General features: G+C 41.4%; 4 protein-coding genes across 4 annotated transcripts; 1 reads left to right on the top strand and 3 right to left on the bottom strand.

The window, feature by feature from the left end:
• Window positions 1-1041: 1041 nt before the first annotated feature.
• EAE98_002764 (uncharacterized protein) lies at window positions 1042-2938 on the bottom strand (the record flags this gene model as incomplete). The annotated part of the gene is made up of 3 exons (XM_038950384.1): window positions 1042-1136; window positions 1188-2634; window positions 2690-2938. The coding sequence occupies 3 exons, from the start codon at window positions 2936-2938 to the stop codon at window positions 1042-1044; spliced, it is 1791 nt and encodes a 596-aa protein (XP_038812913.1).
• Window positions 2939-4378: 1440 nt separating this feature from the next.
• On the bottom strand, window positions 4379-5790 carry EAE98_002763 (uncharacterized protein; the record flags this gene model as incomplete). Its single annotated transcript, XM_038950383.1, has 3 exons — window positions 4379-4836; window positions 4885-5467; window positions 5524-5790. The coding sequence occupies 3 exons, from the start codon at window positions 5788-5790 to the stop codon at window positions 4379-4381; spliced, it is 1308 nt and encodes a 435-aa protein (XP_038812912.1).
• Window positions 5791-6297: 507 nt separating this feature from the next.
• Window positions 6298-8360, top strand: EAE98_002762 (uncharacterized protein; the record flags this gene model as incomplete). Its single annotated transcript, XM_038950382.1, has 3 exons — window positions 6298-6366; window positions 6421-7026; window positions 7086-8360. 3 exons carry the CDS (start codon window positions 6298-6300, stop codon window positions 8358-8360), a joined length of 1950 nt encoding a protein of 649 aa, XP_038812911.1.
• Window positions 8361-15903: 7543 nt separating this feature from the next.
• On the bottom strand, window positions 15904-16902 carry EAE98_002761 (uncharacterized protein; the record flags this gene model as incomplete). Its single annotated transcript, XM_038950381.1, has 1 exon — window positions 15904-16902. The coding sequence occupies one exon, from the start codon at window positions 16900-16902 to the stop codon at window positions 15904-15906; it is 999 nt and encodes a 332-aa protein (XP_038812910.1).
• Window positions 16903-22026: the final 5124 nt, after the last annotated feature.

The raw sequence follows: 22026 nt of genomic DNA, 5'->3' as shown, positions 1-22026 counted from the left end.
ATCAATTCAATTCAATCCAATTCAATTCCAAATTAAAATTAAAATTAAAATCAAAATCTGAAAAGATCAAATGAAAATTTAAGTCCTTCTTATAATAATAATTACAATCTTTCATATTCAATATTATACCAAGAAGAAATTCGAATCATGAAAGTTCTTTCGAATGTTGATTAATTCCCGCTTGTTATTTCGCTGATGCAGAGCCTACTACCTACCTACCCAGCTAAAAATAGCATTTCCACACCACACCACACCACCCACACCACCCACCAAAACCCCACAAACAAAATATCACATCCAGATATAAAACATATAATAATCTTACATATATCCTATCCATCCCAAAGTTCATATATATATATATTTCACACGTACATACCGAAATATAAATACATACATACATACATACATACCTACCTACTGAACAAACAATCCCTCAATCCATTCAATGAATGTAAAAACTCAGGAAAAGAGAGCTTACTAACTGTTCCACGCATCCCTGAAAGAAGGATCATTGCTTACAGTGCTGATTACCCCGAGGCTTATGCTGGAAATTTGACATCGGGGAGGAAGATACGACTAGATGACGATTACTGAAACGTGCGAGCAAAATCGTAATGAGATTTAAATTAGATGTCATATATATATATATATATACATGTGTGTGTGTGTGTGTGTGGATTCTACGCATCCCTAGACACCAATATGAGAAGCACAAAGCCCGCCGGCCTTCATACAACTACTTGTCTGTTATGTTTCTATACAACTCTGGCATGCCATACCATGGCTCATGCAAACTGATTATAAAAATCCCATCGAAAAATAATCGCTCAAGTATGCGTTATTGTACTGTATCCCGGTCTAAATGCAATACGCGCATCTTTCGCAACGTGTGCTGTCAACCATCTTAACCCCCAACGCCAGCATGCCAGACCACCCTTTACAAAAGAAAATCGTGTATCCAACCACGAGGTATCTCGACTCAAAGAATGTGCCAAAAATTACTGTTAAATAATATGTACCTGAGACAAGAAGAATAAATTAAACACCAACAACTTGTTCATCATTGCGAACATCTACACTATCCATGATTTCTGGTGAGCTTGGTCGTTTCGGAGTTTGGGATTCAAGAGAAACTATAGCATATCAGTAACCATAGATTTGGAGTTGAGCAGGAAAAAACATACCATTAGGTCGAATAAACCAACTGAAAGTAAAAGCCAACACAAAACACGCCGTTAAAACCAAAAAGACTGTCTGGGTATAGGTGCCAACAGTTTGAGCGTAAATTAGATTAAAAATGGTAGGGCAAACAACTCTTGCCAACGCGTGTAATAAACCAGTAGCCCCTAAAAGTTGACCAATTTGATCGTGGGGTACGTGCTTGGTTAATGCTGATTGTAATGTTGGAGAACCTACACCACCCATCGAAGCCATGATTCCAGATACCACAAAAAGCGGGCCACTCCGGGCTACTGTGAATCCTAAATATCCAATAATTTCGCAAATAATAGAAATTCGAATAACAATCAGATCTGTTGAATCAGCGCCAGAGTGATTTTCTGGAATGACAAGCCCCGATTCTCTGCGCTGTCTTCTACGAGGTATAGTCCGGGCGAGGTAATTGAAAATAGGGAGGATAACGACAAGTGTAAAAACTCGAGTACTGTTGACCACTGACATGTATAGACTTGTCTCGGAAGTCTTCCATCCAAATTGAAAGCCTGAGTAGTAAATGATAACAGTCATGACCCCCATGGCAACGCCAAAGATGATAGTATCGACAGTTGCAAGTAGAACAAGATTTGCGCGGACGTGTTTGGTATTTCCGCCACCAGTGGGCCACAAAACTTTGAGAGTTGCAAGAGGATTTTTGCTTATCAGTGAACCCAACCAAGTTTGATTGGCTGTAAGCAGACCTTCAACAGCATGCTTCTCACGAGCAATCTCTTGACGTTTTTGAGTGAGTGACTCGGGTACTACGAAGAGTAAGAAAAGAATAAAGAAAGTATGTATGCCGAGAGCGACATAAAATACCGTGAGTAGGCTATCGGTTAAGCGAAGTAATGCTGCAGCAAGCAGAGGACCAAAAGCGATTCCAGAAAACAAACAGGCGTGGAAATAGGCAAAAGCTACCGCCCTTTTAGGAGGAGCGGTACAGTCTGCAGCATATGCATGAGTGAGTGCCATTCCCGCAATGAAAGAACCGCAAAAACCGTCAAACACGGCACCGGCCAGCAGCCACTTGTATGAAACAATATCTGGATATTTTCCAGCAAGAATGGTAACAATTTCTGTCAAGAAACTACCAAAACTTGAAATTACCAGAATCTTCTTTCTTCCATATCGATCAGACCAAGCCCCAAGTACTGGAGACATAATGGCGCTGATGATTCCAGTAATGACCGTGATAGCCAACATGAACTTGGTGACCATCGATTGCACTTCAGGAATCCTGCATTGCGGATTGTCGGATCCGAGCAACACAGGTGCGAAAAGGAAGTTTGGATCTTGGGAGGATCTCTCTGCGAGATACGATCGACATACGAGAGCGAGGATAAGATTGAGTTTTGGGACGATGATTCCACCAACTGCGAGAGCTAATAGGAAGAATGGAAACAAGAGCCAGTATACCTGAGAACAAACATATTAGTATATATTGAGCAATGAGAGATTGTATAGAACATACAGATGGTTTATGCCACCACGTTAACCCCGCAAAATCTCCATGCCCCTCCCATGATGTCTCCTCACTCCCTCCACTACTTTGCCCCTCGTGTGTCCTCTCATTGCCCAGTAATGGGGCTGTCTCAGACTCCGGTGTTAAAATCGATTTGCGAACTCTCGTATGCCTCCTCAAAGCAGTCATCGCGCCCCAAATGGTCATTGGCTCCTCTGGCCGTTGGTCTGCATGTTCGTTCTCCATTCTCATCGTCATCTTATCGTTGTATCGCCACTCAGTATAAGTTCGATTGTGGCATTGAGTTACAGTGACGTCGGTGCAACCAGGTAGGATAATTTGTTGACAGTGATTTCTCGTGCCAGTAATGTAAATACTGGCAGAGGCTGAAGGAGATTCTATGTTAAATACCCAAAGGAATAATTGATTAGAAATGAGAGTGAAGCAAACCCAAGCTTATCATCTAATCCAGCTTGCCCAAGATAGGAAGATAGTTAAGCAGAAAAGTGGGCAGGCCTGGCTCTGTTTGTGCGCGTTGGGTGATAGGTAGACTGGTAGAGGAGATAATCCACGATAATAACTTCTTTTAAGGTTCTTCGCACGGTTGTCAATCAAATAGTGATTCTCAAGGTCTCGAACTCTGTTCCTTGCTGTAATGAAAGAATGAAGTTCGAGAATAAAAGGAAGCCGATGCTGTCTTGTCTATCTATCGCCCACACCCGAATTATCGCAAGGTAGATCATACATGACGACATGAACTGATATATTAGCAATATGAACTCGGTACGGAAACATAACCAAAGGCGACTTCCAACAACATAACATACATATCAAACCCCCAGCAAATTAATAGTTCGAATACCTACATATTACTTACCAAGTAATCTTACTACAACACATTGTTTCAAGAATGGAAGGAATGCAATAAAAGGAGATTTCTTGATTGATAATCGCGGTTCCCACTGTCCGATTGGTTCAAGACATCAAAAATGTTTATTCGGGGATGGGGATTCGATACTCCGTGTGTGTGTTCTGTGATGGACATCTTTATTCGATGACTTCATCACTATCTAGATAACTCGGTAGGTACCTAGGTGTGCTCAAAGCCACACTCAAAAGGCATCCATGGATGTAGGTATCTACCAATACCAACACACATGCTGCATCTATTGTTCACATCGCACATATCGCACATATATATTCACTGTAAACCGTACAATACTACCGAGGTATCAGTTCGGTTGGGTTGGTGGGCGATTATATCAGATAGAAGATATATACATTCATCAATGAAGCAATATTCGGAAAATCAATAGGTTGATCTTTTGTCTTATGAGGGTTTGAAAGCTACCTAGCTGCCTAGCTACCTAGCTACCTATCAATCTTGTATTTATACTCTTCTCTGTTTCATTTTCACATCAACTAGTTCCTCTTCGCCAGCCGATGCCTTGTCTAGATGGTGACGTCTGAGGAGCTACTCTGTACGGAGTAAGTGGTGGCTAAAGAGTCCCACATCATGTAGTGACCCGCCAGAGTGTATCAGTTAGGTTAGCGACCAAAATCGGCATGATATTGTCCCTGATACCGACGCGGACTTCTGAACATATGCATCCCGCTCAAAACCGCTTCATAATTGGCTGTACACTAATTGACTGATCTATTATAATACATGTTCATAACCATCATCTCTCCCTTTCCTTAAACGGCTAATGCTTTCTCGGGTCCAGCAAAGAATTTCTTAGTTTCGCCGCATTTCTCACTCTTGCATCCAGGACATCTTAGCCCCATTTGAACACTACAAGCCACCCCGCTATCCATGTGAGCTTTAGCAATATCGGCTAGTGCTTGGATGAATACTGGAGAACCATTCAAACTTTCGGATCTCTTGATGGTATCTTTGTGGCCGGACTCTCCAATGACTTCTTCATCCAATTCATAAAGTGTTTCGATATGGTCGGATGTGAATGCGACAGGAATAAGTATGAGATTCGTTTGACCTTTCTTAACATACTCCTCCACGGTATCGCTTGTTTGAGCTCCTAACCATGCACTAGGTCCAACTTGTGATTGCCAGCAAAGTCGATATGCATGAGAGTGACCTAATCTTTGCATCACGGCGTAGACTGTAGCAGCAACCTCAGCTGGATATGGATCACCTGAAAAGAGTTAGCGACCTATTCCTTTCACAACTTCGACAGACGTACCTCTATTAACCACCGACATTGGTAAACTATGGGCTGAGAACAGTAACACGACGTCTTTCCTATCCTTCTCGGGGTATGTCGCCAAAGTAGCTTCGATGTTTTGTGCAATAGCTTCAACAAGACCTGGGTGAGCTGGCCATCTATCAATTACACTCCAATCGATTGTTCCATCGCTACCATTTGGACTTCCTGCTGCCTTTCCCTCAAGCCTTTGTCTCCACTTCCATAATTCGTTCAAGCTACTTCCGGTAGTCGAACAACTGTATTGAGGGTATTGTGTGAATGCCACGGCTCTTCCACCTTTTCCGCCACCAAACCCATCTGCCAATAACTTGTTATACATTTCTTCAGTGAGTGGGTTTGCATATCTAAATGCTACGTAAGGTTTATGCGGAGCAGTTTCAGGCGACATCTTATCCAATAACTTGCACATCTCTTCGGCTTGATATTCTGACCATTTTCGAATTGGGGAACCGCCACCAATGGCAGCGTATTGTTTTTGAATCTTTGGCGTGCGACGTTTCGAAATCAGAGGGCCAACATAGTTTTGAAAGCGTCCAAGAGGAATCAAATCGGCATCTGCCTGTAAGGGAAATTGTCAGAGGTGAGGATGGTGGCGGGATTACACAAGTAACATACAAATAATCTACTCAAGAAATCCCCAACTTCATCTGTAGTCTGAGGGCCACCCATATTCATGAGCACCATTGCCGTTGGTCCTCTCCTTCCCGTGGCATCTTGTGTTACCGGCGGTACCGGAGTCGCAAAAGATCTGGATTGGTCTGCGCTGTTCCTCTGCAATAATGATGTTGTCGCAGGAGAAGTATTACTGGTGAGGCGAGAAATGGTAGCTTGTGAAGCTCGTTTTGTAAGCTGGCCTACAGCTTTTGGAGTTCTAAAAGACATCTTGAGGTATTCAGACAGAAAAGAAAGACGATTATCACTCAATGGACAAATTGAGCATCAAACTCATAGAATTAATTTTGTAAGATTTTATCTTTTCTCAGCGGAGATATATTATAATTTGTAAAGACAACTTTCCCTCTCATCCGATTGCTAGAATATGAACAAGGATTAACATGATGCTTGGATCGACGGACCTCTTGAGATGCCGATGTCTTTAAGCCAATCAGTGTGGAGAGATTTGGAATGGGTTTATCACGTGTCAACGCACTCTAGCGTATCTGATGGATACTCCACTTCCGCGGTTCAACGCGTCTGCCTGATCGTTTGAGCATTTCCATAGTCCCCACCCACATCCCCATTACATATCCTCACATATCATCATTCTTTACTGTAGTGTATTTCCAATCAATATCCATTTACTGTCAAGATTCTGATGTGTAGGAACTCATTGATCTAGAGTCTATATCCTCATTTTATTCCCTTTACTTTCGAACGAGACAAACAAACATGGCAGATTCAGAAAAGTGGAAGCGCGAAGAAGACGAAGAGGAAGAAGAGGAGGAAGCTGATGAGATTGTAGGTTTCTTATACCTCCTTCCAGATCCAATCGACCCTAACACCTACCCTTAGGACTATCGTACACAAAAAGATGCAGTTCTTTTCGTCATTGATGTTAGCGAGTCGATGCTTACTCCTCCTCCACCTTCCGATTCAAAGAAAGCCGATACAGATAGTCCCACGCTTGCGGCTCTTAAGTGCGCACACATGATTATGCAACAGCGCATTATCTCCAGCCCGAAGGATATGATGGGTATCATGTTATATGGCACAGAAGAGACAAAGTTCAAAGACCAAAGCGGCTTGGACACCTCGGTGTATCCTCACTGCTATCTTCTCACAGATCTTGATATACCATCTGCACAGGATGTCAAGGCATTAAAGGAGATTGTCGAAGATGAAGAGGAAGCGAACAAAATATTGATTCCCACGGAGGAAACTTTAGATATGAATAACTTGTTATTCTGTGCCAATCAAATATTCACAACAAGAGCGCCAAATTTCGGATCAAGAAGATTGTTCATTATAACCGACAAAGATGATCCACATTCTGGAGATAAGTCTCAAAAATCATTGGCTGCAGTTCGAGCTAAGGATCTTTATGATATTGGCGTTGTCATTGAACTGTTTCCAATATCGACTCGTGACCATGAGTTTGATCGCACTAAGTTCTATGATGTATGTTTAGATAACCAAGTCCCCTCCACTTTCGTTACTTTCAGCTAACTGGAGTATAGGATATTATTTATCGTGACCCGCTCGCTGAAGATCCACCCAATATTGGTCCGAATAGTCTCAAATCTAATGGCGATGGTTTGTCTCTTTTAAACAATCTTATCTTGGACATAAACTCGAAGCAAGCAGCCAAAAGATCTCTATTCTCCAATCTACCATTCGAAATAGGACCTAATCTCACAATATCTGTGAATGGATACAACGTTCTCCACAAACAAACTCCAGCTAGACGTACATTCGTTTGGATGGGAGGAGAAGTCCCAGAAAAGCCAACATTAGAAACGACGCAAATGGCCGAAGACACAGCTCGTGTTATTCAGAAGGTAGAAATCAAGAAGGCCTATCAATTTGGCGGCTCACAAGTTCTTTTTACTCCGGACGAGCAAAAGCAATTGAAGGATTTCGGACATCCAGGACTTCGCATCATTGGTTTCAAGCCGCAATCTATGTTACCATTTTGGGCATCTGTGCATAAATCAACATTTATATATCCAAGTGAAGCCGACTATGTTGGCTCGACTCGGGTTTTCTCTGCTCTATGGGAAAAACTTCTCAAAGATAAGAAAATGGGATTAGGATGGTACATCGCTCGCAAAAATGCTAATCCCGGCATTGTCGCTATCCTACCCTCAGCTGAAAAATTAGATCCTGCCACAAATCAGCAGATTTTCCCCGCCGGTCTATGGCTCTATCCTATGCCTTTTGCTGATGACCTCAGAAGTGTAGCAGCGCCAGCTCCTATCGTTGCACCAGATGAACTCATCGACAACATGCGCGTCGTTGTACAACAATTACAATTACCAAAAGCTCAATACGATCCAAGGAACTACCCAAACCCAAGTCTACAATGGCACTACAGAATTCTCCAAGCTATGGCGCTAGAAGAAGATGTTCCTGACACCCCTGAAGATAAAACAGTACCCAAGTACAGACAGATAGAGAAGAGATGCGGAGCATATATTAGCGACTGGGGACAAACTCTAGCTTCTGAATACGAGAAATGGTGCAGTGAAAAAGGAAATGCGTTGAAAAGAGAGCGTGATGAGGGAATTGATGAGCCTGAGGGACCGAGGAAGAAAAAGATATTGGTAAAAAGTTCGGCTAAGAAACTAGGAGAGTTGGATAAAGAGGAGTTGAGCAATTTGGTGTCGAATGGAGGATTGGAGAAATTCAAGGTGGCTGATCTGAAGGATTGGTTATTGGCGAAGGGGTTGAACGGTGCGGGGAAGAAAGCTGATTTGATGGAGCGGCTCGAGCAGTGGGTGGAAGATAATTAATCGCTCGGTTCAGGGGAGTCTTTGATATGCGTGATAATGTAAGGGTTTGGCGCAATGGCGTGGGAAAGTTGTATGTATCATCTTGTACAAGTAGGGATACGTATCTATCATGATTAAATATGGCTCCAGCAATAATTTCGTCATCTTGTAAGGACGAGATGGTAATGTGATGGGATTCAAAAGCAGAGCTTGCTTATATCTGTCCATTCGTTTTGCGTTCCTATCGAATGTCCAATCTTTGGTCTCGGGGCAGAAATTCAACAATAGATGGATGTCCCGCGGGCCTGGAGATGATATCATGAATGAACATTAATCGACTGAATAGGTACTTGCACACAAATTCATCATACACACGCGAGCTAGATCGATCAATTTAGACTGTAGTTATTGTCCCTAATTGTGAGATAGGATCCGGATATTGACAAGTATCATATTCGTTTGTTCTCCATCATCCATTTATCCCTTTTTGCGTATAAGATATCCAGAATACACAAAACATCCACACCCTCGCAGACCGTACGAGCTCTCAATAAATACGTTTCGGCATTCCAGCACATCTTTCTTTTGATCATCATCTTGACTGGCCGTTCTTTCTGCATCCCTAAATATTTCGAGTAGCCAAGTCTATCGACCTAATCACCATTCCTCAATTTTAGCCACAGAGTCGGATCCTGTAAGGTTAGTTGAAGTCTTCGTGTTTGTTTAAGGTTATCATTCTACCCCTCTGAAGGAAATCTAATCATTACACTCTTATATTCAGAAACATGTTGGTATGTTTACATTCTTAGCTGAATAGATTATAAGCTAGACGAATATAGAAAGATAGGTAGGTACTGACTGATGAGCATCATAAAATAATCAATATAACAAAACAAATAATAACCCTAGCCTCGCGAAATGAGAAGGAGGGGTCCCCATATGTATTCACAACGTATTAACCAAATCGATACAATTTTGTTATTGTAAATATCCATAAGCACCATCAATATCTCCGGATTTACAATCTACAAATCCGTTAACTTGATATCTAGAAACTCTAAACTTTCATTTCCTGAATTCCTAAAATATACTTTCTTACATCTCAGCAGAGATACATACCTAGTAATCAATTCACTATCCTCGAACCGATATAAGGTTATATCTTCGATTTAGAAAAAGAGACAGCGAGAAAAAATCACAAGTATTGCATCTCGAAAAATCAGTATACTTAATTCAACTTCAGCTCCTTATGTCATAAATCCAAAAGCGTAGATAATGCGGATTTATAGCTTATGGATTTAGACGCGGAAGAATTTATATGCTATTATTCTTGTGGATGAAAATGGGGTGGGGAATAATGAAGAAGATGGATAATGGATGATGGATGATGAATAATGGATGATGGATAATAGATGATGGATGATAGATGATGGATGATGAATAATGAATGATGGATGATAGATGATAAATTAGATGGAGATTATGGAGTGGAAAATGTTGTTTTGAATGGTTGAAAGATGTTGAATTTTGGATATTGGATGTTGAGTATAGGTGACTATCTACTTATCAAATGATGGAGTAGAGAGATGATGTGAAAGTTTCTAGCTAAGATGGATAGTCATCGAATTGGCAGCCTGGAATAGACATCCTGGTTCTGGTTGTATCACCACGTACTATTCAGTTTTGTGATAAATACTGCAATGTACAGAGGAAAACATACGAAGAGTGAGAGAGTAATACCATACATAGTGTGAAAGTATGAGAAGCGGATAACGTCTAATTGATTTATAATAATTTGTATTTCTCGATTTTGACAAAAGAAAAAGTCTAGCTAACAGTCTGTTGTAAATTGAGATTCATCTGCTACCTCTTATACAGTATACTGTGTATACTATCAAGCCATCCCTATTTCTCCGTGCTACTCGCACCCTTTCCTATCCATTAAGAGACCCAAGGTTTTTAAGCCATCCGCGACTCCTCCCGAGGAGGTTAGTGTCTCAAGCAAGGACTGCACATCCCAACCTCAAAGGCAGCATTTCCTTCCCCAATCTTCTGTAACTCCACAATCCGCACAAGCCCTGATTTCAAACACATCTGTGGTGTTTGTCGAGCAGAAGAGTTGGAAGTGATCCGCGTGAGGACAACTTATCAACGATTGATTATGGTAATGGCCGTCTCAATACTCTCTTCTGAAGTATTTGATCGTATAGCAGACACTTCTTCCTTTCTGAAATTGAAGTTTGTGTCATGTTTGCGTATGTTTGAAATAGACACAACCTTGAAACATCATCTTCATGTCTGTAGCAATTTGGCAAATTTTTGTGATTTTCCAGTTGTAACCGCAACAGTTCAATCGGTCGCTCAATTGATTGTTCACTTTCGCGTCGAAAAGAAAATTCATATGAAGGATCTGCGGCAAGAGTAAAATAATGTGGCGGCGCGAAGAGATGTTTGCTGTCATGACGATATGCGAAACGGCCCCCTACTAAGTCCTTCGAAATCCAGAACAAGGATAGTGAGCCAAGACCAACTTACGCGCTATCACGACCGAACCCAAACGCATTTGATGTAATAGAAACCTGGCTATTCTTATGGATCATTGAAGGATTTCGTCTCGAATCTCACGGTCCTTACTGCCATAACCGGAGTCTAGACCAGTCCTATCTCATTCGCGGCAGTACAGCACTGCAAGTCCATTTGTTGAGGATATTTGCTTCGACCGAAGATTGAGGTGGACAAAATATATCTAATGAGTCGTTGCTACCCCGCACCAGACATCTTGGATAGAGATCTGAAACTCATCGGCGATACATAAGCTAGGTGAACTGCGCCCTCGTCCAGAAGCTGAAACTCAGAAAGACCACAGGATGTTGGAATCGAAGATCTTGCAAAAAAGCTGATAAAAGGCAACGAGCATTCATATTCTAGAAGGAGTCGCTCAAAATGCGCCTCAACCTCAAGCCCACTCAGCGGCCCTCTGCATTTCCAAATCCTTTAGAGTAGGTAATGCTCTAAGAGTCGTCCAAATCTTGAGTAGAACTGATACAATGATCAGAAAAGCAACGAACAATAATACTCCAGAATTGACGACGAAGAAGCCGGAGATAATTTCGATGTCATCCATTTTTGATGATGTTGAGTGGCGGTGATTGTTTATTCGATTTTTCTGGGTTGTCTCGAGATCGGAGTGAGGGGTAAAAGGTTTAAAAATACCGTCCGATATATGGCTTATTGTTTTCTTTGTACCGTGATGGCGTTTTTGAAATATTCCCGACAGTGAAAGAAATCGATGGTGAGTAACTAACTAATAGCAACGTGTACAAAGTAGAAGTATAGCACAGGACAGGTCTTTTCAAAGCGACGAACGAATTCTTAAATATAAGATCGTAACTCAACGACGACATAAAAATGGACCCAGTTCCATCGCGCTTGCCAATATCTCAAAGGAATTCAAATTTAATGTGGACAGCTATTTTGCGCAGCCTCATGAAGCAAGCGCTACACAGACCAAAAATGGGCACCGATGCCCAGGCCAATCCTCGAGCTTCGGGCCAAAGTCTCAAACTGATGAAAATCTCCAAACGAAATCGATTTTTCATTAAAGAAAATCGTTGGACAATCAGAGAAAGATGGACGCGTGAAACAATAATGGAAAAGTCTGGAATGAGTGAAATTTTGCATTTCCCGTTGCTACTAACAATGGAATTTTTCAAAGAATGTAGGTACGGAAAGAGGAATTGTCTCACTCGCACAAATGATATCCAGGGAGAGTAAGTCCCTTCCACTTCTTCACATTACTTGATTACGCCTTGCTCTAATAGCATATTTTATCTCATAGTTACGGCATAACAATGCCGCATCAATGTTCAAATGTCAGTCAGCGCGGAAGAAATCCTTGATTGAGCCTCTTCTTCATTCATCCTCACCACTTGCGATCACATCTTGTCGTGAAGTGGATAATTGAGGGGAAATAGCACACGGTGGATTGATTGGACGAATCGTAAACTGTTGCTGTCATATGTGCTGCGTTTAATGTTGAAACTAGTCGAGGGGCACTGTGGAAGGAATTAAACTTTGCGGGGCGCCTAGGAGCGAGGGTATATAAATTGGCGCCAAATGGGCTGAGAAGCCCTATTGGCGCTTATCATCGTTCTTGGGAAAACCTTACCCTATCATCACACCTGTCAAGTGTAGTAAGCTCGAAACATTTAAACGCTCATTAGGTCAAAATGAAAGGTTTCACGTAAGAGCGATTGTTAGACCAGAGATCGGTAGCCAATTCCTTCGCATAGATTCTCTTTCTGGCAGCATAAGACCTTCATTTGCGCTAGATATTATTGTCAGACTTAGATAAATTGATGTCATACAGATAGAATGATGGTATTTAAGTTTTCTCCACCTGCGTCGTAAGGGGCCCATGATTGAGAAGTGCTGAAACAAATTCCAAAAAGCATTGTTACTTGATGAAGACAGGAGATCGATAGGAGTGGGAATATCCCCAATTTCTATCCTTGCGGGACTGTATGAAGATCCACAAGTCCACCAAAAAAGAAATCAAGCAATTCGAAACATCAATGAGATCCCTTATATCGCAGAATACCCAAGGAATAATCGATCAAACGTTCTATTGAGAGAAACCGGCTCCACACTTCCGGTACTTCCAGAACACACCAACGTTCCTAGATGCATCTCAAGAAACGAAACAAATGTCGTGTATTGGTAGCGCAGCGCTGCTCAATCATACTCGGCTGTCACGCGATTTCCTCAATGAATGGCCCTATCCACGACGCAAATTTTGTAATAATCGAACCAATTGGTTGGTAAGTTATCCATATATATACCTACCATAGCCTCCCTAGATAATCTCAAACGGTGATTAATTTATAGAGATTCTGATCTGAGGTGATGTGGGTATGAGCAAAAAATCAAAATAACAACGCTTCAACCACTTGGTGATCTATCCTTGCTTTGTATCTCTTACATTGTCAATCCTTTGGCACCAAGACCCTGGATTTCCAACCCCGACGCGTGTACTCAAATTATGGGCGGGCCGCTTCTTTTAAAAAGTGGGTGAGAATTTTAATTTTTTGACTCCTGAGTGATTAACGAAAATAGCCTGTCGTCAATGGTAGATCGGATGAAAGCATGCGTTTCTTGTGCGAGCCATGCTTCCTTGGGCCCATTAAATTCGCGGCTTTTTACGTGGAATGTCAAATCAAAAAGATGTCGCCTATAAGGCGTGCTATAAAAAGCCGTTGAATAATGAAAGATTGTGGGGGAATCAACCAAAGCATATGTATAAAACGTTTTCCGGCTTCCAAACGTTTGACTCAACATTATTTTAGTAAAATAGTCTTGCAAGCGCAGTCGGTGGAAATCCAGAATCTCCACTGGTTTCTGTGCTTCGAGAAATCGAATAGACTCGCTGAACTTATATCGGTCCTAATTGCATGATCCCAAATTGGAGTAAGTCTTTGGGAGGAAACGCGAGAGGTGAGGGGTGAGGGGTAAGAGATGAGGTCTAAAGCAGCCGAAGATTCATGCATAACGACCACTTAACAGCAAGGCATAGTAAAATCTTCGTTGTCGGATTCGTACAACAACAACCGTAATCGAGCGAGGACATGCAATCATCTGACCAAAGCCCCAATCAGTAATCAAGATTCATCAATTACCCATGGAAAATCAATACATTTACGCTTAGAACACCAAGTATCTCCACTCCCAGCCTCATATTTAAATGCCTCTGCAGAAAGAAGAGTTCCCTACCTGATCTTCGCTCCAACTAGTTATTCAATACCAGCAATACTGACAGGAACCCACGTGTTTGGTCAATCGTAATGGCAATTTTGACTAACGAGGTCTCTTTGCAACTCCAAGAAGCGTACAGCGAAAGAATTCCACATCGTAGCATACACCTATTCCCGGATAGAGACTCTCTTTGACACAGTTGCCTTGATATTGGGTGAAGATTTAGCCTCTCGTGTTGAACGATCATCGGCAACTTGGCTTGAGGAACATGTGAAGTGTATCGTGATCTATAATGCCACGTTCGCAATCCTTGGTCTCTTCAAAATCCACAGAGAAAGCTAAAATGATCTTCATCGAAGATGACTATGAAAAGTCAAAGAACACCTGCTACATTTTCCAGGGAAAGGATTCAACTCAGTGATACTCAGACTTCATGATAAGAACATAGCCCCGTTCTGGTGTGATATAAAAATACACATCCATAAGGTAGCTATACCACTTATCTCTTGATATTCTTGCCACCATCCACACTCTTCCACACAGGTAAAGCATTGTCGACCAACAAATTCCTTGATAACGATCTCCTAGAATCGAAACTTCAAAAATGCAGTTTTCATCATGAAAATGAGATGTGAGATATTGTGCCTATTCATATCTTCCCACAAGTATAACGAAGCAAGTTTTGAACACACAAAATACCATTCACATCATTTCAGAACTATCTGAGTTGAGGTACCAGCGCATCTCAATTCCATAAAACATTCATCTCTTCCCAACATTACTATCCCATCATCAAAACATATAGAGTCTGCATTGACCAATTCCTAAAAAAAATTCAGCAATTCTCCATTCATAGAATTGACAGTGCAGAAGTATTCCGAAAGAAAGCGTTCGCAAAGATTCAATGGGTGCACACTACATCCATGGATAGCACTTCTAATCAACTAAATATCCTCCTCATCTCCTCACACATTCAATTAACAATACCACCATCAAAGTCCGCAATCTCCAAACAAGACACAAATCCTCAACCAAAAAACAATACACACTTAACTCAGTAAACAAGCCGATGTTCAAAAATATCGTCGTTAAAGAGTGAAACTTTTGGCGAATACGAGATTGACAGACATGTGATTATCACGTGGTACTCACATTTACTATATATATCACATTCATTATCACATTTTGGAACTCGGAGCCGTGTGTCTGACTTGATGTTTTTCAGCTCCTGTGTTGTTTTTGTAAGCTATATTTCAATAGAAGTGAAATGAAGTGAAGATGTTGTCAATTGCGCTGAGAGTATATTACATAGCTTCGTTTCTTGTTTGTATGGAATGAATACAATAGGAAGGGGATTTGGTTCAATGTAGAGCATTAATCGAAAGAGCAATTGTCAAGACACATTTCCAATCATGGGATTGTAAAAATATTGTTCATTATCTCTTCTCGTAGCCTTCGTCATCAAGTCATAACCATCATGTTCCCATTCCCATTTTCTTCATGTTTCCATTTAGTCCATTACCCTCTACACCATAGTAGTGTCATTGGAAGCTATCAATCCCATTAACCAATTGGTACAAACCAATAAACTCCCATCGGCCAACTTTTTAAACCCAATACAAATATTTCCATGAGCACTCTCTTTTTCTAACCCGATTTTTTGTGTAGCCAAGTAAGTGGACGAAAGGAAAAGTACATGTACCAATATATAAGCCGCCCAGTTTAGTTTTCATACCTCATTCCAACACACAATCATGATCATCAATCATCCCGGAAACCATTCGCACAAAAGAAATGTTCATTTTGCTAGCGTTTATGAAAGGCGTCGTTCGGGAGGTACGTGTGACTTCTTACTGAAGATTCCTCTGACGGCCTCACAGGCTTCACTTGCGCTTCTCCTGAATCCGCCTGATCTTCTGGTCCTTTCTTCGCTGCCATTCTTGTTTGAGCCTCCACCGTTCGATCGGAATTTTTCAAACATCTCCTCGATGGCTTTGGCCATCTTACTAGGAGAGTTCTCATCTTCGTCATCGGAGTCGGTTTCGAATTCGGACTTCAAAACCAGAGGAGTGGAAGAGTTGTAGTGAGGCAAAGGGGGATGAGTATGACGGTAGCTGGCCGGAACGTATGACCCAGGGACTGATTGATTGATACTTGTGCAAGAACTGAGATTAGATGGCGTGTTGGGTTGGGAAGGTGTAGTTTGCGCGCGAGCGCGACCGTTAGAACGATTGGGACGGGAGTCGAGCCGTTCAGGCCAAGCCTGTGTAGGCCATGATTTGTGAGTTGAATGTTGATTGTGTGCTTGAGGTGATTGTGGAACTGTGGTGGGAAATAGTGAGTAGACACGATGAGGTACCGGCGGCGGAGGTGGAGGTGGTGGTAGACATTCTGATTCTGCGTGAAAATAACGATTCCAGACCTCTTCTTCCTCTTCCGGAGGATGACTTGAGGTTGAAGAGGAGTAAAATGATGATGGATCATCATCAGTGAAAGACTCGGAGTCTGACGCTTCAAAGAGATCTTCCATCATCCCTGGGTCCGTTTCGACGAGGGAAAGTCGCTGCCAACCTTTTGCTGAACCCTGACATTGTGATTGTGATTCTTGTGCTGAGCTTTCGTGACCCTTCGACCAGCTATTGAAAGTAGCTGAAGAGCTATCGCAAGCTCTCCTAATATCTGACTTTGAGATGACCATCGTAGATGAAGATAGTAACCAGCCGTTGCATGAATCATCGTGTGGATGTATCGCTATCATATCATTATCGATAGGAAGGCATTCGCCCAGATATTCGTTGCTAGAAGCACGCATTGTTGATGAGGAATGTAAGTAAGGTGAATTCCTATCGGTTACCCGGGAGAAACAAGTCTAGAAACCGGCGAACATCAAGCGTTACAATAGATTGAAAGATTAGCACTTCGATAAATGATCTTCCTTGCGAGAGATATTGACGAGACAACGACTTGTTTATAACCCTGGAATCAAACCCATTTTCAGGTTTGCTCGTCTGAAAAAAACTGGCTGGATGTTCATTCTTTGCATAAACATGATGTTATCATATGCAAATGGTATGAAGGCAAAAGCCAGATCAGATCTGTCAGGTTTGAAATCTGGAAGCCTATTGGATCAATCCACTTGTTGTTGTACGCCCGCAGGTAAGGCCTCGAACTTTGCCAGCCACGTCCATCCCTTGTGCCGAGTCGGCCAACATCCGGCTGTGAGATCCCGAGTCTTTAATTGGTGGGATCACTACAATAACAGGATTCATACAAGAAGGAACAAGAGGAGCTCGAAAGTTGTTTACCTTTGTTTGATTTCATGAAATTCGATTAGGTAGAAATCATATGCAGTATCCCAGACGGGTAAATACATGCTAGTAACAATACTATTGTCAGTGAAATCAACAACATCCAGGATGCTTATTTGAAGTTTCGATATCCTGCTAAGATTTCCTCTGATTTAGCCATCCACTCGGAAGCAGGGAAAAATCGGACCTGCGTAAGGAGTACATATTGAGCGCAGTAGATTCACATCATTTTATGCCGATCCGCATTGTACAGATTTATCAACAGGGAGGTGACGGAAGACTTCCCCGTTAAAAGCAAGACATTTTCTTCCTTGATTGGCGAGAGACGCGCTTCTTGCCAGTGGCGATAATTTGACAAAAAGGGATCGTTCGCTAACTCAGAGACAATGGAGAATGATAAATGCTCGACCAAGGAGGTGGTAGGTATCCCTTGCACGAACCTCTCGCGCAAATGTATCTTGGGAGTTCATGGAATCTTGGCAATACAATGTGTGAAGATGAGATCAATCTTTGTGGTCTGATCCCATTCTGACGAAGAAGAAAAACGAATGCTTCGAGTTCATTATGAGCAGATGATTTTTGCTTATCGTTGAGCTAAGTGATTAGTCATTTTAGCATGGATATCCGAGGGATTTTTCTCACAACAAGCTTTCTTTTCACAATACAACCTCATGGGAAAAGAATTTCAACCCCTCAACAATATTTGCATGGGAAAGGTCTAGCCAGTGACTTTACCCCCAGAAAAATCTATAACTTCCACTGAGAATCTGCAAGTGTAGATGAATTGATCGATGGGTTACATGCATATATCAGAATATCTCATACAAACCTGCATGATACAATTTCCGAAGTACACACAGCCATTGTTTTGATATGCTGTTGATGAATTTCTTTTGCAATTTTTCGCGCAGGGTGCCGTCGGAAAGTATAGTTCCGCGACTTTTGTTTCCCTGTATCTTTGGACCCTGCCACTTGGTTCAGATGTGGTTTTGAAGAATTTCTTTTCTCGTCTGGTCTTGACGTTTGATTCTGGAGCATTCTAATCAATCGTCGAAGTGTAAGAATCGGATAATCGATCGGAAAAGGAGAGAAGAGTGACTTGCTTTAAATCCTATAAAATGCTCTCAGCTCATGCAACGCTTCCTCTCCCCTCAAAATCAATACAGCGTTTGCTTTTGCAAACACTTTTCAAGTTTATTTCCATGAAGAAACTTGAGTGGCAGTAGTAAATTCTCAATCAATTCAGTCTATCTAAAGCTAATGCTAAGCTGAAGATGCGATACGCCTGAGTATTTTCATTTGAACAAAGTAAATATAAAGGAAGAATCATAAAATCCCACTTCCCCCAAATACTCTCTGAGTTTTCCATAGTAAGATTCCATTCTGTCCAACACTTATAGCTTATGATATCTATATATTCAAAGATAAGTAGTATCATATTGTTTCGATTCCAATCTACGATTTATCAATGTATGATATGCCGCGCACCTACTGTGGCGGTGGAGGTCTACTTCCCCCCTTTCTCTTTTACGCGTGAAATCTGAGTACACATCTATAGATTCACCACCAATATTCCCAATACCTATATCAAGACTAAAAACAAATTCAAATTGTCTATCTCCTCAAATCCCTCATATTTCAGAGTTTCCCTTTCCTTCCTCCTCTCTTCGTTTTCTTCCTTTCTAGCTCTCATTCCATTTTTCTCATACAAGCAAAGCATTTGAAATCTTCAAAAACCTCACATCTCATTCAATCTCAATCCATGAGTGCAGAAAAGAAAATACAGCAAGTCTTCACACATCATCCATTTACTTGTCCTCTAATCGCTTGTTCTCACACCATCAAATAATGGGCTTCAATTTTGATTTTTTATCCGATCTTGAAGATAGTATAATAACGCATGGATAGATAATCCAAACTCAAACTAAACCCCAATATCAGCATTCCAAAAGCCGTCATCACACGGCATTCTGCCCGTCATGCTCTATTTCTTCTATTCCTTCTAAATCATCATGATCAACTACACAGTGCACACACCATACATCCCCAGCCCCATCCCCATTTCAATCCTCACCGCGACACATCCCCTCCCACGAAAACAATTCAGCAAACCCTCCAACCTCAGAATATAGATCTCGCGCAAATATCTGTACATGATTCTGGTCAATAACAAGATTAGTATCAAAGCAACTCGAGCAAACCAACTGCTACCATCCCTCATATACACCATACATATGGGTAAAAAGGAGAGGAGGAAAGTATAAAAGACAAACTTACATTTACCAATCAATCTTCTCTTCAATGTTTTATTTATTTTCTTCAAAAAGTAAAATGTATAATTATAAATTAAAAAACAGATTCAATTCTCAATCCTCAATCCCCCCCCTCCAAAAAAGTCATTAATATCCAATTCAACCATCCAGTAAATTACATACATACATAATCATCCAGTTTTCTCCAAATCACAACAATAACACTCTCTTGAACCAATCTATCAGCAAACAAAACACCCACACCCACAACTCACACTCACACAAACATCAATATCTACAGCTCATCATTACTACTATCAACTCACCAACTAACCTCCACTTATTTATTTCAAGATTTAAGGTTCAAGTTTTATCTCTATCTTTATCTTAATCTCTATGGGTATCTCTATACATATCTCTATTTCCCATCATTCATTCCATTTCTTAATTCAAAAACTCTCTTAATCTCAACATCCCTTTCAATCTCATCTCAATCTCCAATCTCCAACCCCATCCATCCTAAACTCTAATATCTCTCTCTATACCATCCCATCCCATCCCATTCAAAGCATTTACGAAAATCTATTCCATTTCGATTTCAAAAAGTCCAGATAATTATATATTAGATATATACATTGTAGTCATCATTGCACCAACTTTCTACTTCCTACTTTCTACTTACTGTTTCCCACAATTCAACTCCCGAATTCAAACTCAAGTCCCCCATCTGTATTTATCTTACTATACAACATTTACTATATATTCACTACACATCCTCCAAAACCTCATCCTTTTATTTCTTTCCCATCCAACCCCTCCCATCCATTCTCTTCCATTCCCTTCCACTATCCATTTCCCATCCATTCCCTTCCACCATCCAACCCTTCCAACCCTTCCCATCCATTATCCACCTCTATCATCTCCAACCTTCATCATCTCCAACCTTCATCATCTCCGACCTTCATTATCTCCAACCTTCATCATCTCCAACCTTCATCATCTCCAACCTTCATCATCTCCCACTCCACTCCACCTTCCTTCTATACACAACAATATAACAACACAATTCCCCCAATCCAACCTAGCCTCCACATCACAATCCCAACCCCATCATCACCAACCTTATCACAATTCCAATTTCACAACCCGAAGCCCATCATCACCAACTCAACCCTATCATCTCCTACCCCATCCTATTCTCCTCCTCTATACCATATCACAATTCCAATATCATAATCATCACCCTATCAAACCTCTACAATATACTATAAACTAATATAAACTAATATAATATAATACAATACAACATAATCCATCCATCCACCTCCTTTCTTGAAAAAAAAGCCTCACTTACTTCCCCCCCCTCTTCCTCCCACATCCTCCTCCTCCATCCTCCTCAGAAAAAGACTATCTCACAATCTCTTGACCTTGCAGCTATCCCCTTGGGTCTCTTCCTATGCCTCATCCCGCTCCATCCCCTTCTCAAAACCAAATACATCCATCCCTCTATACAATTACCACCTTCCTCTCCCTCTCTCCCTCTCTCCCTCTCTCCCTCTCTCCCTCTCTCCCTCTCTCCCTCTCTCCCTCTCTCCTCTCTCCCTCTCTCCCTCTCTCCCTCTCTCCCTCTCTCCTCTCTCCCTCTCTCCCTCTCTCCCTCTCTCCCTCTCTCCCTCTCTCCCTCTCTCCCTCTCCCTCTCCCTATCCCCCAAACAAAACAAAAACACCAAAAACAAAAACAAAAACACCAAAACAACACTCTTCTCCATCCCCCCTCTCACCTCCTGTGAAAAAGCAAAAATATCATGTTATATGTAATCTTACGATACAACTATCAGCAAAGAACAATGAACAACAAACAATCACCATCACTACTGAACTACCGTCTCATATCTCTCTAATTAAACCCATTCTCCTAGAAACCTAATCTTTTTTCCTTCCATAAGATTGAACAATCTCTTAGCATATTGGAATCTTTACATCTATCTATTCATTGCTCAAATATTCGTGAAACTGATTCAGTGGGTTTACAATCTATATTTATTATTCTGTTCTGTTTGTCTAGGATCTATTTTCGTTGCTCAGCCTGCATCCATCTCTCCGTTTAATTCAGCCCATCCATCCATCAATGACTTTCATATCCGCCTCCAGTTCGATTAATCTAGGAATTTCGTTTAATTACCACCTCCCCTCCGTATCCACACTCGAGCTCCGTCTATTGATCTTCTTCCATCGTGTACCACTGGTATTTTTTGTAATGCTATCTTCCACCATTACCACTTCATACTTGTGACCCAAAATGATTCACTTCTAGCCATATAATTCTCATGCCCTATCGCTCCAACTTTTGACACCCCCGCACCTGTCTCTCGCCAT

This window comes from Botrytis deweyae (genome assembly GCF_014898535.1).
Source record: "Botrytis deweyae strain B1 chromosome Unknown BDEW_005, whole genome shotgun sequence".
NCBI lineage: Eukaryota > Fungi > Ascomycota > Leotiomycetes > Helotiales > Sclerotiniaceae > Botrytis > Botrytis deweyae.
The sequence above is the reverse complement of the archived record's forward strand: the minus strand, read 5'-3'. Positions and strand labels throughout refer to the sequence as shown.